Here is a 13738-nt window from a genome sequence, read left to right as displayed (position 1 = left end):
ATAGACCGGGTGTGTTTGATGTTATCACCTGGTTCAGGGGATCTTCTAGACCAGCAAGATGTCCTGGTTCAGGGGATCTTCTAGACCAGCAAGATGTCCTGGTTCAGGGATCTTCTAGACCAGCAAGATGTCCTGGTTCAGGGGATCTTCTAGACCAGCAAGATGTCCTGGTTCAGGGGATCTTCTAGACCAGCAAGATGTCTTGGTTCAGGGAGCTTCTAGACTAGCAAGTTGTCCTGGTTCAGGGGAGCTTCTGGACCAGTAAGTTGTCCTGGTTCAGGGAGCTTCTAGACCAGCAAGATGTCTTGGTTCAGGGGATCTTCTAGACCAGCAAGATGTCCTGGTTCAGGGGAGCTTCTAGACCAGCAAGATGTCCTGGTTCAGGGGATCTTCTAGACCAGCAAGATGTCCTGGTTCAGGGGATCTTCTAGACCAGCAAGATGTCTTGGTTCAGGGGAGCTTCTAGACTAGCAAGTTGTCCTGGTTCAGGGGAGCTTCTGGACCAGTAAGTTGTCCTGGTTCAGGGGAGCTTCTAGACCAGCAAGATGTCTTGGTTCAGGGGATCTTCTAGACCAGCAAGATGTCCTGGTTCAGGGAGCTTCTAGACCAGCAAGATGTCTTGGTTCAGGGATCTTCTAGACCAGCAAGATGTCCTGGTTCAGGGGATCTTCTAGACCAGCAAGATGTCCTGGTTCGGGGATCTTCTAGACCAGCAAGATGTCCTGGTTCAGGGGATCTTCTAGACCAGCAAGATGTCCTGGTTCAGGGATCTTCTAGACCAGCAAGATGTCCTGGTTCAGGGGATCTTCTAGACCAGCGAGTTGTCCTGGTTCAGGGGATCTTCTAGACCAGCAAGATGTCCTGGTTCAGGGGGATCTTCTAGACCAGCAAGTTGTCCTGGTTCAGGGGATCTTCTAGACCAGCAAGTTGTCCTGGTTCAGGGGATCTTCTAGACCAGCAAGTTGTCCTGGTTCAGGGGATCTTCTAGACCAGCAAGTTGTCCTGGTTCAGGGGATCTTCTAGACCAGCAAGATGTCCTGGTTCAGGGATCTTCTAGACTAGCAAGATGTCCTGGTTCAGGGGATCTTCTAGACCAGCAAGATGTCCTGGTTCAGGGGATCTTCTAGACCAGCAAGATGTCCTGGTTCAGGGGATCTTCTAGACCAGCGAGTTGTCCTGGTTCAGGGGATCTTCTAGACCAGCAAGATGTCCTGGTTCAGGGGATCTTCTAGACCAGCAAGTTGTCCTGGTTCAGGGGATCTTCTAGACCAGCAAGTTGTCCTGGTTCAGGGGATCTTCTAGACCAGCAAGTTGTCCTGGTTCAGGGGATCTTCTAGACCAGCAAGTTGTCCTGGTTCAGGGGATCTTCTAGACCAGCAAGTTGTCCTGGTTCAGGGGATCTTCTAGACCAGCAAGTTGTCCTGGTTCAGGGGATCTTCTAGACCAGCAAGTTGTCCTGGTTCAGGGGATCTTCTAGACCAGCAAGTTGTCCTGGTTCAGGGGATCTTCTAGACCAGCAAGATGTCCTGGTTCAGGGGATCTTCTAGACCAGCAAGTTGTCCTGGTTCAGGGGTATCTTCTAGACCAGCAAGTTGTCCTGGTTCAGGGGATCTTCTAGACCAGCAAGATGTCCTGGTTCAGGGGATCTTCTAGACCAGCAAGATGTCTTGGTTCAGGGGATCTTCTAGACCAGCAAGATGTCCTGGTTCAGGGAGCTTCTAGACTAGCAAGTTGTCCTGGTTCAGGGGAGCTTCTGGACCAGTAAGTTGTCCTGGTTCAGGGGAGCTTCTAGACCAGCAAGATGTCTTGGTTCAGGGGATCTTCTAGACCAGCAAGATGTCCTGGTTCAGGGGATCTTCTAGACCAGCAAGATGTCCTGGTTCGGGGATCTTCTAGACCAGCAAGATGTCCTGGTTCAGGGGATCTTCTAGACCAGCAAGATGTCCTGGTTCAGGGGATCTTCTAGACCAGCAAGATGTCCTGGTTCAGGGGATCTTCTAGACCAGCGAGTTGTCCTGGTTCAGGGGATCTTCTAGACCAGCAAGATGTCCTGGTTCAGGGGGATCTTCTAGACCAGCAAGTTGTCCTGGTTCAGGGGATCTTCTAGACCAGCAAGTTGTCCTGGTTCAGGGGATCTTCTAGACCAGCAAGTTGTCCTGGTTCAGGGGATCTTCTAGACCAGCAAGTTGTCCTGGTTCAGGGATCTTCTAGACCAGCAAGATGTCCTGGTTCAGGGGATCTTCTAGACTAGCAAGATGTCCTGGTTCAGGGATCTTCTAGACTAGCAAGATGTCCTGGTTCAGGGGATCTTCTAGACCAGCAAGATGTCCTGGTTCAGGGGATCTTCTAGACCAGCAAGATGTCCTGGTTCAGGGGATCTTCTAGACCAGCGAGTTGTCCTGGTTCAGGGGATCTTCTAGACCAGCAAGATGTCCTGGTTCAGGGGATCTTCTAGACCAGCAAGATGTCCTGGTTCAGGGGGATCTTCTAGACCAGCAAGTTGTCCTGGTTCAGGGGATCTTCTAGACCAGCAAGTTGTCCTGGTTCAGGGGATCTTCTAGACCAGCAAGTTGTCCTGGTTCAGGGATCTTCTAGACCAGCAAGTTGTCCTGGTTCAGGGGATCTTCTAGACCAGCAAGTTGTCCTGGTTCAGGGGATCTTCTAGACCAGCAAGATGTCCTGGTTCAGGGGATCTTCTAGACCAGCAAGTTGTCCTGGTTCAGGGGGATCTTCTAGACCAGCAAGTTGTCCTGGTTCAGGGGATCTTCTAGACCAGCAAGTTGTCCTGGTTCAGAGTTCAGGTGAGATGGTTATAGACTGGGTTCAGGGTTCAGGTTAGAATGGAGCAGACTGTTAGTGGTATGTTTAATATCCCCTATAAGGAGCATGGAACAGACCAGGGGTTGAACTGTCTGCTGTCTCCTAGAGTGGCTTCAAAGGAAATGTGAGACTATGGAAACAGTAAATGGCTGTTATTTGCAGGGGCTCAACTTTGGTTTTTAGAAGTGGTAGGGACATAAACTTGTGGGGGTCTGGGGGTGCTCCCTCGGATAATTTGCTAACCTCCCCTGTTATTGGGGGCACTAATGCCGGAGGGCTGTAACACCAGAGGGCTGTAACGCCAGAGGGCTGTAACACCAGAGGGCTGTAACACCAGAGGGCTGTAAACGCCAGATGGCTGTAAACGCCAGAGGGCTGTAACGCCAGAGGGCTGTAACGCCAGAGGGCTGTGACGCCAGAGGGCTGTAACGCCAGAGGGCTGTGACACCAGAGGGCTGTAAACGCCAGAGGGCTGTAACGCCAGAGGGCTGTAAACGCCAGAGGGCTGTAAACGCCAGAGGGCTGTGACGCCAGAGGGCTGTGACGCCAGAGGGCTGTGACGCCAGAGGGCTGTGACGCCAGAGGGCTGTGACACCAGAGGGCTGTAACGCCAGAGGGCTGTGACACCAGAGGGCTGTAGACGCCAGAGGGCTGTGACACCAGAGGGCTGTGACGCCAGAGGGCTGTGACACCAGAGGGCTGTGACACCAGAGGGCTGTAAACGCCAGAGGGCTGTTACACCAGAGGGCTGTAGACGCCAGAGGGCTGTAGACGCCAGAGGGCTGTAGACGCCAGAGGGCTGTGACACCAGAGGGCTGTGACACCAGAGGGCTGTAGACGCCAGAGGGCTGTAGACGCCAGAGGGCTGTAGACGCCAGAGGGCTGTAGACGCCAGAGGGCTGTAGACGCCAGAGGGCTGTAGACGCCAGAGGGCTGTAGACGCCAGAGGGCTGTAGACGCCAGAGGGCTGTAGACGCCAGAGGGCTGTAGACGCCAGAGGGCTGTGATTCATATCATAGGCCTTAAGAGTACTGTAGTGCTCTTTTTACTTGTACACAATATAGGGGGCAGGGCGGGACGATCCAGCTAAGGGCCCACCGCCCTACAGCGCCCCGACACACCCCACTCAGCTTTAGGATCTTACGTTAATTATTGGTTTCAGGTGTGTTAGGCCGAAGCCAGAGTGGCAACCTCAGTTCTGACCCTGGGAAAACCCCCAGGACTGACCAGCCCAGTAGCTAGGGATGACCTAAAGAGGTATCTCCCCTGACATGGGCATGTTGTCATTACAGACTCCTTTAGTCGTTCCATATAGGGCATCCAAACCTTATGAAAGTTGCACAGTGTACCCTTAATCTAGTAATAAATCCAATCTAGTGATATATATATATACATATACACATACGGTCTGTCGGTAAAAAGATTGGACACGGCTACTCATTCAAGGGTTTTTCTTTGTTATTATTTTATAAAACTATGAAATAACACGTATGGAATCATGTAGTAACCAAAATAAATATTCACTCTTTGCCTTGATGACAGCTTTGCACACTCTTGGCATTCTCTCAACCAGCTTCACCTGGAATGCTTTTCCAACAGTCTTGAAGTAGTTCCCACATATGCTGAACACTTGTTGGCTGCTTTTCCTTCACTCTGCGGTCCAACTCATTCCAAACCATCTCAATTGGGTTGAGGTCAGGTGATTATGGAGACCAGGTCATCTGATGCAGAGTAAAATAGCCTTTACACTGTGTGGAGGTTGAAAAACAAACGATAGTCCCACTAAGCCCAAACCAGATGGGACGGCGTATCGCTGCAGAATGCTGTGGTTGCCATGCTGGTTAAGTGTGCCTTGAATTCTAAATAAATCACTGACAGTGTCACCAGCAAAGCACCATCACACCACCTCCTCCATGCTTCACGGTGGGAACCACACACGCAGAGATCATCTGTTCACCTACTCTGTGTCTCAAAAGCTCTGAGGTGTCTGTATGGTCCTTCAGCATGTCTCTTTTTGCGTCACAGTGCAATAAAACAACTGGGGGGCATGTCGTCGTGTCGTCGTCCCCCGCCCCCAGTGAAAGTTTTGCCCCTGGTTATTTGCGAAGTCTCCTTTTTATAACCTTGGAGTCATTTCATTTTGCTCCTTTCCGTTGCCTCCGTCAGGATCACGTGGAGACGGGCTCTGGGGAGAAGTCTGTGTTCTTCCTGCTCCTCAAGATGTTTGTGAGCAGCAACAACAGCCACCTGAAAATGTCCACCAGGAAACTGGTGCTGAAGGTGAGACCTACTGCGTCCGTTCCTCCCGGGTTTGAATCACACACGGGCTTTGTCCCAAATGGTACTCCATTCCCTGACATAGTGCACTACTTTTGACCAATGGTGTAAAGTACTTAAGTAAAAAAATAAAAACTTTAAAGTACTACTAAAGTAGTTATTTTGGGGGGTATCTGTACTTTACTTTTCTATTTGTATATATATATATATAGTTTTTAAAAACTATTTATAACTTTTACTTCACTTACATTCCTAATGAAAATAATGTCTGTACATTTTCCCCGACACCCAAAAGTACTGTTCCATTTTGAAAGCTTTTACTTTTGATATTTTAAAACCAAATACTTTTAGACTTTTACTCAAGTAGTATTTTACTGGGTGACTTTCACTCAAGTAGTATTTTACTGGGTGACTTTTACTCAAGTAGTATTTTACTGGGTGACTTTTACTCAAGTAGTATTTTACTGGGTGACTTTTAATCAAGTAGTATTTTACTGGGTGACTTTTACTCAAGTAGTATTTTACTGGGTGACTTTCACTCAAGTAGTATTTTACTGGGTGACTTTCACTTTTACTTGAGTCATTTTCTGTTTTTAGGCATCTTCACTTTTACTCAAGTAGGACCATTGAGTACTTTTCCCCATAGTGGTTTCAAAAGTATTGCCCTATATATATATATATATATATATATATATATACAGAATTTAGTATACCCACTGACTCTTGAATGTGCCCAACGTAGTAAAAACGAATAGTAGTGTACTTATTAAATACATCTACTGTGAGTTCCTGTCAACTCCTTGGTCTCCGTTGTTTGGAATTAGGTGCTGAAGGACAGTGGAGTGTTTGAGTACACCTGGTCTGAGCTGGAGCTGTGGCTGAAACACCTGGACAGACTACAGACAGAGCAGCAGGACACGGTCATACACTTCCTGGAGAGGGTCAGTCACCTGATAAATCAATCAATCAATCATACATACCCTCAATCGATCAATCTATCGATCGTCGTCATAAGTAGGATACAATAAATACATCTATCGACACCTTCATACCCGAGGCCTTCCGCGCTTAGGGATTGATTGATTAGTTGATTGTGTTATGCTATTTATGATACAGGGTGTGTGTGTGTGTCTCTTCTCTGTGATGTGTGTGTGTCCGGGTGATGGTATGTAACCCTGTGATGTGTGTGTGTCCGGGTGATGGTATGTAACCCTGTGATGTGTGTGTGTGTGTGCGTGTGTGTGTCCGGGTGATGGTATGTAACCCTGTGATGTGTGTATGTCCCCCCAGGTGCTCATGTGTCTGGTGTGTAACCCCTACACCTACACAGACAAGGTTGCCAGTCTTGTCCAGGAGGCAGCCTACCTGCAGGCCAATCTTAGCGGACAGGACGGAGACACCGCCAGCATCCCCATCTCACACATAGACGGTTAGTGACTCCTACATCATCCCCATCTCACACATAGACGGTTGGTGACTCCTACATCATCCCCATCTCACACATAGACGGTTGGTGACTCCTACATCATACCCATCTCACACATAGACGGTTGGTGACTCCTACATCATCCCCATCTCACACATAGACGGTTGGTGACTCCTACATCATCCCCATCTCACACATAGACGGTTGGTGACTCCTACATCATCCCCATCTCACACATAGACGGTTGGTGACTCCTACATCATCCCCATGTCACACATAGACGGTTGGTGACTCCTACATCATCCCCATCTCACACATAGACGGTTGGTGACTCCTACATCATCCCCATCTCACACATAGACGGTTGGTGACTCCTACATCATCCCCATCTCACACATAGACGGTTGGTGACTCCTACATCATCCCCATGTCACACATAGACGGTTGGTGACTCCTACATCATCCCCATCTCACACATAGACGGTTGGTGACTCCTACATCATCCCCATCTCACACATAGACGGTTGGTGACTCCTACATCATCCCCATCTCACACATAGACGGTTGGTGACTCCTACATCATCCCCATCTCACACATAGACGGTTGGTGACTCCTACATCATCCCCATCTCACATAGACGGTTGGTGACTCCTACATCATCCCCATCTCACACATAGACGGTTAGTGACTCCTACATCATCCCCATCTCACACATAGACGGTTGGTGACTCCTACATCATCCCCATGTCACACATAGACAGTACTGTGAAAAGGTTATTGTATATTGTTGATACTAAATATTATCAGATCTTCAACCAACACCTAATATTAGATTAAGGGAACCTGAGTTTACAAATAAGAAGAAAAATATATATATATATTTATTTAACAAAGTTATGCAACACCCAATTCCCCTGTGTGAAAAAGTAATTGCCCCCTTACACTCAATGACTGGTTGTACCACCTTTTGCCTATTTTGTAAATCCCACAGATGTAAAGGGCAACCAATACTTTCCGAATGCACTATAACTTTGTCAATTAAATGAAGTATAAATGTTTTTTATTCGTTAACTCGGGTTCCATTTGTCTAACATTCAGTATCAAAAATATCAAAACATTTAGAAAATCGTCAAGGGGCAACTAGTTGTTCATGTTGGTGATTACTACATACATACTACAGTACATCTCCATTTCATGCCTGTTGTCTTCCACGGTTCTTTCCATTCTCCTTCGACCTCTCATCAACGAGTTGGTTTCTACCCACAGGACTGCCGCTGACTGGATGTTTGTTTGTTTGTCGCACCGTTCTCTGTAAACTGAGACACTGTCGTGTGCGTGAAAAGCCCAGGAAGCCGTTTCTGACATACTGGAACCTGGCACCGATGATACCACGCTCAAATTCACTTAGGTCTCTGATTTGGCCTGTTTTAACGTTCAATCAAACAGTAACTGAATGTCTTGATGCCTGTCTGCCTGCTTTATATAGGAAGCCACGGTCTGGTGACTCACTGTCTGTAGGAGCAAACCATTTTGGTGACAGGGTGGTGTACCTAATATACTGGCCACCGAGTGTGTGTGTGTGTGCGCGTGTTCTATCCATGCAGGCTTTCGCGCGCTACCTGAGACATGAAACAGATGGGTGGGAGGGCATATATCCTGGCTCATTTTGCCTGAATGGATCATGGAAACATTTTACTCAACACCTAGGTTTAAAAAAAAAAAAAAAAGAAGAAAGATAGAAAATAATCGACACGACAGTTAATTCAAACGCACCAAAGCAGGCAATTATCATCGTATGTATTTTCTATGTGAACTTCCTAAAATGTCGACCAAAAAAAAAAATCACTGTATAAGTTAATGGAAACATAGCTAGTGAAGACAAAGCCTTGGCCTGGTGGGAAACATTGTGTTGCTTGTATCTCTAGACGTGCTGGACATGGTTGATGTGATCATGGAGGGCAGCGAGGGGGAGACGGAGGAGCTGGGCCCGGCGCTTAGTGATGACCTCATCCTCCAGACCTTCCCTTTCAGTGCCGTGGTACCTGCTGTCCTGGAGGCCAGGAACAAACTACCTGCTACCTACAGAACGGAGAAAGGTAAACTACTAAAGTGCTGTCTGTCTGGCGGGCTGTCTGTCGGGCGGGCTGTCTGTCGGGCGGGCTGTCTGGCGGGCTGTCTGTCTGGCGGGCTGTCTGGCGGGCGGACTGTCTGTGGCTCGTTCAAACACTCAAAGCCTTGTTTGTGTGTATTCATAGATGTGTATAATGTAATGTTGTGTATTTGACTCAAGGGAGGGTGTATAATGTTTTGTTGTGTATTTGACCCTAGGGAGGGTGTATAATGTAATGTGTATTTGACCCTAGGTAGGGTGTATAATGTAATGTTGTCTATTTGACCCTAGGGAGGGTGTATAATGTAATGTTGTGTATTTGACCCTAGGGAGGGTGTATAATGTAATGTTGTGTATTTGACCCTAGGGAGGGTGTATAATGTAATGTTGTGTATTTGACCCTAGGGGAGGGTGTATAATGTAAAGTTGTGTATTTGACCCTAGGGAGGGTGTATAATGTAAAGTTGTGTATTTGACCCTAGGGAGGGTGTATAATGTTGTGTATTTGACCCTAGGGGAGGGTGTATAATGTAATGTTGTGTATTTGACCCTAGGGGAGGGTGTATAATGTAAAGTTGTGTATTTGACTCTAGGGAGGGTGTATAATGTAATGTTGTGTATTTGGCTCTAGGGGAGGGTGTATAATGTAATGTTGTGTATTTGACCCTAGGGAGGGTGTATAATGTAATGTTGTGTATTTGACCCTAGGGAGGGTGTATAATGTAAAGTTGTGTATTTGACTCTAGGGAGGGTGTATAATGTAATGTTTTGTATTTGACCCTAGGGAGGGTGTATAATGTAATGTATTTGACTCTAGGGAGGGTGTATAATGTAATGTGTATTTGACTCTAGGGAGGGTGTATAATGTAATGTGTATTTGACTCTAGGGAGGGTGTATAATGTAATGTTGTGTATTTGACCCTAGGGAGGGTGTATAATGTAATGTTGTGTATTTGACCCTAGGGAGGGTGTATAATGTAATGTTGTGTATTTGACCCTAGGGAGGGTGTATAACGTTTTGTTGTGTATTTGACCCTAGGGAGGGTGTATAATGTAATGTGTATTTGACTCTAGGGAGGGTGTATAATGTAATGTGTATTTGACCCTAGGGAGGGTGTATAATGTAATGTTGTGTATTTGACCCTAGGAGGGTGTATAATGTAATGTGTATTTGACTCTAGGGAGGCTGTATAATGTAATGTGTATTTGACTCTAGGGAGGGTGTATAATGTTTTGTTGTGTATTTGACCTTAGGGAGGGTGTATAATGTAATATTGTGTATTTGACCCTAGGGAGGGTGTATAATGTTGTGTATTTGACTCTAGGGAGGGTGTATAATGTAATGTTGTGTATTTGACCCTAGGGAGGGTGTATAATGTAATGTTGTGTATTTGACCCTAGGGAGGGTGTATAATGTAATGTGTATTTGACTCTAGGGAGGGTGTATAATGTAATGTTGTGTATTTGACCCTAGGGAGGGTGTATAATGTAATGTTGTGTATTTGACCCTAGGGAGGGTGTATAATGTAATGTGTATTTGACCCTAGGGAGGGTGTATAATGTAATGTTGTGTATTTGACCCTAGGGAGGGTGTATAATGTAATGTGTATTTGACCCTAGGGAGGGTGTATAATGTAATGTTGTGTATTTGACCCTAGGGAGGGTGTATAATGTAATGTTGTGTATTTGACCCTAGGGAGGGTGTATAATGTAATGTGTATTTGACCCTAGGGAGGGTGTATAATGTAATGTGTATTTGACCCTAGGGAGGGTGTATAATGTAATGTGTATTTGACCCTAGGGAGGGTGTATAATGTAATGTTGTGTATTTGACCCTAGGGAGGGTGTATAATGTAATGTTGTGTATTTGACCCTAGGGAGGGTGTATAATGTAATGTGTATTTGACCCTAGGGAGGGTGTATAATGTAATGTGTATTTGACCCTAGGGAGGGTGTATAATGTAATGTGTATTTGACCCTAGGGGAGGGTATGTAATGTTGTGTATTTGACCCTAGGGAGGGTGTATAATGTAATGTTGTGTATTTGACCCTAGGGAGGGTGTATAATGTAATGTGTATTTGACCCTAGGGAGGGTGTATAATGTAATGTGTATTTGACCCTAGGGAGGGTGTATAACGTTCTGTTGTGTATTTAAGGTGTAATATACGACTACATGGCCACAGTCCTGTGTGACGTGCTCCACTGTCAGAGAGACCCTCTGCCCCTCAGCCTGGCTCTTCTACAGTACGACAAAGAGCTGAACTCCTCTGAAGATTCTGGGCCCCCCCATCACTCCATTGTTCACCTACATCACTACTACACAACATGGCTGCCCCAACAGGCCCGGGAACCTCTGGTCGGAACACTTCCCTCTCATCTCGATCATACAGATATAACTACATTTACATTACATTTAAGTCATTTAGCAGACGCTCTTAACCAGAGCGACTTACAAATTGGTGCATTCACCTTATGACATCCAGTGGAACAGCCATTTTACAATAGTGCATCTAAATCTTTTAGGGGGGTGAGAATGATTACTTATCCTATCCTAGGTATTCCTTAAAGAGGTGGGGTTTCAGGTGTCTGAAATGTTAATTTCATGTTCACAAGTGTTCATAATCAGGTTATTGGTAAAGTGTTGTTGTTATTTAATGGTGCTAATTACAACGACGATATTATTATGTGTCCACAACCAACCTCTTTTTCGATCGTCTCTCCTCTGTCCTGACAGTTCCAGTCCTGTGAAAGCCCTTTCCAAGCCTCTCCTAGTCCTGTGACCTTCACTGGTCTACTGAAGACGGCCTACACCCAGGGGCCTCTGCCCTGCTAGAGGACTCCTTCCGACGGAGACTGGAGAAGAGTCTGGTCACTATGGAGATGGCAGAGTATCCCGTTGCAGCCAAGCAGATCCTACTGTACATCAGAACCACTGTGGACAACTGCAGCATGGTACGGAGAAACACTCACCGAACCTGTATGAGCGCTGCTTTATCGAGCCACATCTACATTTACATTTAAGTCATTTAGCAGATGCTCTTATCCAGAGCGACTTACAAATTGGTGCGACTTACCGACTTACCTTATGACATCCAGTGGAACAGCCACTTACAATAGTGCATCTAAATCTATTTAGGGGGTGAGAAGGATTACTTACCCTATCCTAGGTATTCCTTGAAGAGGTGGGGTTTCAGGTGTCTCCGGAAGGTGGTGATTGACTCCGCTGTCCTGGCGTCGTGAGGGAGTTTGTTCCACCATTGGGGGGCCAGAGCAGCGAACAGTTTTGACTGGGCTGAGCGGGAACTGTACTTCCTCAGTGGTAGGGAGGCGAGCAGGCCAGAGGTGGATGAACGCAGTGCCCTTGTTTGGGTGTAGGGCCTGATCAGAGCCTGGAGGTACTGAGGTGCCGTTCCCCTCACAGCTCCGTAGGCAAGCACCATGGTCTTGTAGCGGATGCGAGCTTCAACTGGAAGCCAGTGGAGAGAGCGGAGGAGCGGGGTGACGTGAGAGAACTTGGGAAGGTTGAACACCAGACGGGCTGCGGCGTTCTGGATGAGTTGTAGGGGTTTAATGGCACAGGCAGGGAGCCCAGCCAACAGCGAGTTGCAGTAATCAAGACGGGAGATGACAAGTGCCTGGATTAGGACCTGCGCCGCTTCCTGTGTGAGGCAGGGTCGTACTCTGCGGATGTTGTAGAGCATGAACCTACAGGAACGGGACACCGCCTTGATGTTAGTTGAGAACGACAGGGTGTTGTCCAGGATCACGCCAAGGTTCTTAGCGCTCTGGGAGGAGGACACAATGGAGTTGTCAACCGTGATGGCGAGATCATGGAACGGGCAGTCCTTCCCCGGGAGGAAGAGGAGCTCCGTGATGCAGAGAAGAGCAGTCTCAGTTGAATGACTAGTCTTGAAACCTGACTGATTTGGATCAAGAAGGTCATTCTGAGAGAGATAGCGGTAGAGCTGGCCAAGGACGGCACGCTCAAGAGTTTTGGAGAGAAAAGAGAGAAGGGATACTGGTCTGTAGTTGTTGACATCGGAGGGATCGAGTGTAGTTTTTTTCAGAAGGGTGCAACTCTCGCTCTCTTGAAGACGGAAGGGACGTAGCCAGCGGTCAGGGATGAGTTGATGAGCGAGGTGAGGTAAGGGAGAAGGTCTCCGGAAATGGTCTGAGAAGAGAGGAGGGGATAGGGTCAAGCGGGCAGGTTGTTGGCCGTCACAAGACGCGAGATTTCATCTGGAGAGAGAGGGAGAAAGAGGTCAGAGCACAGGGTAGGGCAGTGTGAGCAGAACCAGCGGTGTCGTTTGACTTAGCAAACGAGGATCGGATGTCGTCGACCTTCTTTTCAAAATGGTTGACGAAGTCATCTGCAGAGAGGGAGGATTCAGGAGGGAGGAGAAGGTGGCAAAGAGCTTCCTAGGGTTAGAGGCAGATGCTTGGAATTTAGAATGGTAGAAAGTGGCTTTAGCAGCAGAGACAGAGGAGGAAAATGTAGAGAGGAGGGAGTGAAAGGATGCAAGGTCCGCAGGGAGGCGAGTTTTCCTCCATTTCCGCTCGGCTGCCCGGCTACCTCTCCTAACACGTTGTCTCCTGTCTCTCCACCTCTCCTAACACGCTGTCTCCTGTCTCTCCACCTCTCCTAACACGTTGTCTCCTGTCTCTCCACCTCTCCTAACACGTTGTCTCCTGTCTCTCCACCTCTCCTAACACGTTGTCTCCTGTCTCTCCACCTCTCCTAACACGTTGTCTCCTGTCTCCTGTCTCTCCACCTCTCCTAACACGTTGTCTCCTGTCTCTCCACCTCTCCTAACACGTTGTCTCCTGTCTCCTGTCTCTCCACCTCTCCTAACACGTTGTCTCCTGTCTCTCCACCTCTCCTAACACGTTGTCTCCTGTCTCTCCACCTCTCCTAACACGTTGTCTCCTGTCTCCTGTCTCTCCACCTCTCCTAACACGTTGTCTCCTGTCTCTCCACCTCTCCTAACACGTTGTCTCCTGTCTCTCCACCTCTCCTAACACGTTGTCTCCTGTCTCTCCACCTCTCCTAACACGTTGTCTCCCTGTCTCTCCACCTCCCCTAACACGTTGTCTCCTGTCTCC

At 47.5% G+C, this 13738-nt stretch overlaps 1 protein-coding gene across 1 annotated transcript in view; it reads left to right on the top strand.

Annotated features, from left to right (window-relative positions):
- LOC118394759 (nucleolar pre-ribosomal-associated protein 1-like) overlaps positions 1-13738 on the top strand; it is an 83607-nt gene that overhangs the window by 30790 nt on the left and 39079 nt on the right. The window contains 6 exon segments of the mRNA XM_052469302.1: positions 4987-5100; positions 5922-6038; positions 6388-6526; positions 8450-8620; positions 10792-10991; positions 11408-11587. Coding sequence (XP_052325262.1) covers positions 4987-5100; positions 5922-6038; positions 6388-6526; positions 8450-8620; positions 10792-10991; positions 11408-11587 — 921 coding nt within the window.

Source organism: Oncorhynchus keta, chromosome 1, assembly GCF_023373465.1.
Source record: "Oncorhynchus keta strain PuntledgeMale-10-30-2019 chromosome 1, Oket_V2, whole genome shotgun sequence".
Classification (NCBI taxonomy): domain Eukaryota; kingdom Metazoa; phylum Chordata; class Actinopteri; order Salmoniformes; family Salmonidae; genus Oncorhynchus; species Oncorhynchus keta.
The sequence above is the reverse complement of the archived record's forward strand: the minus strand, read 5'-3'. Positions and strand labels throughout refer to the sequence as shown.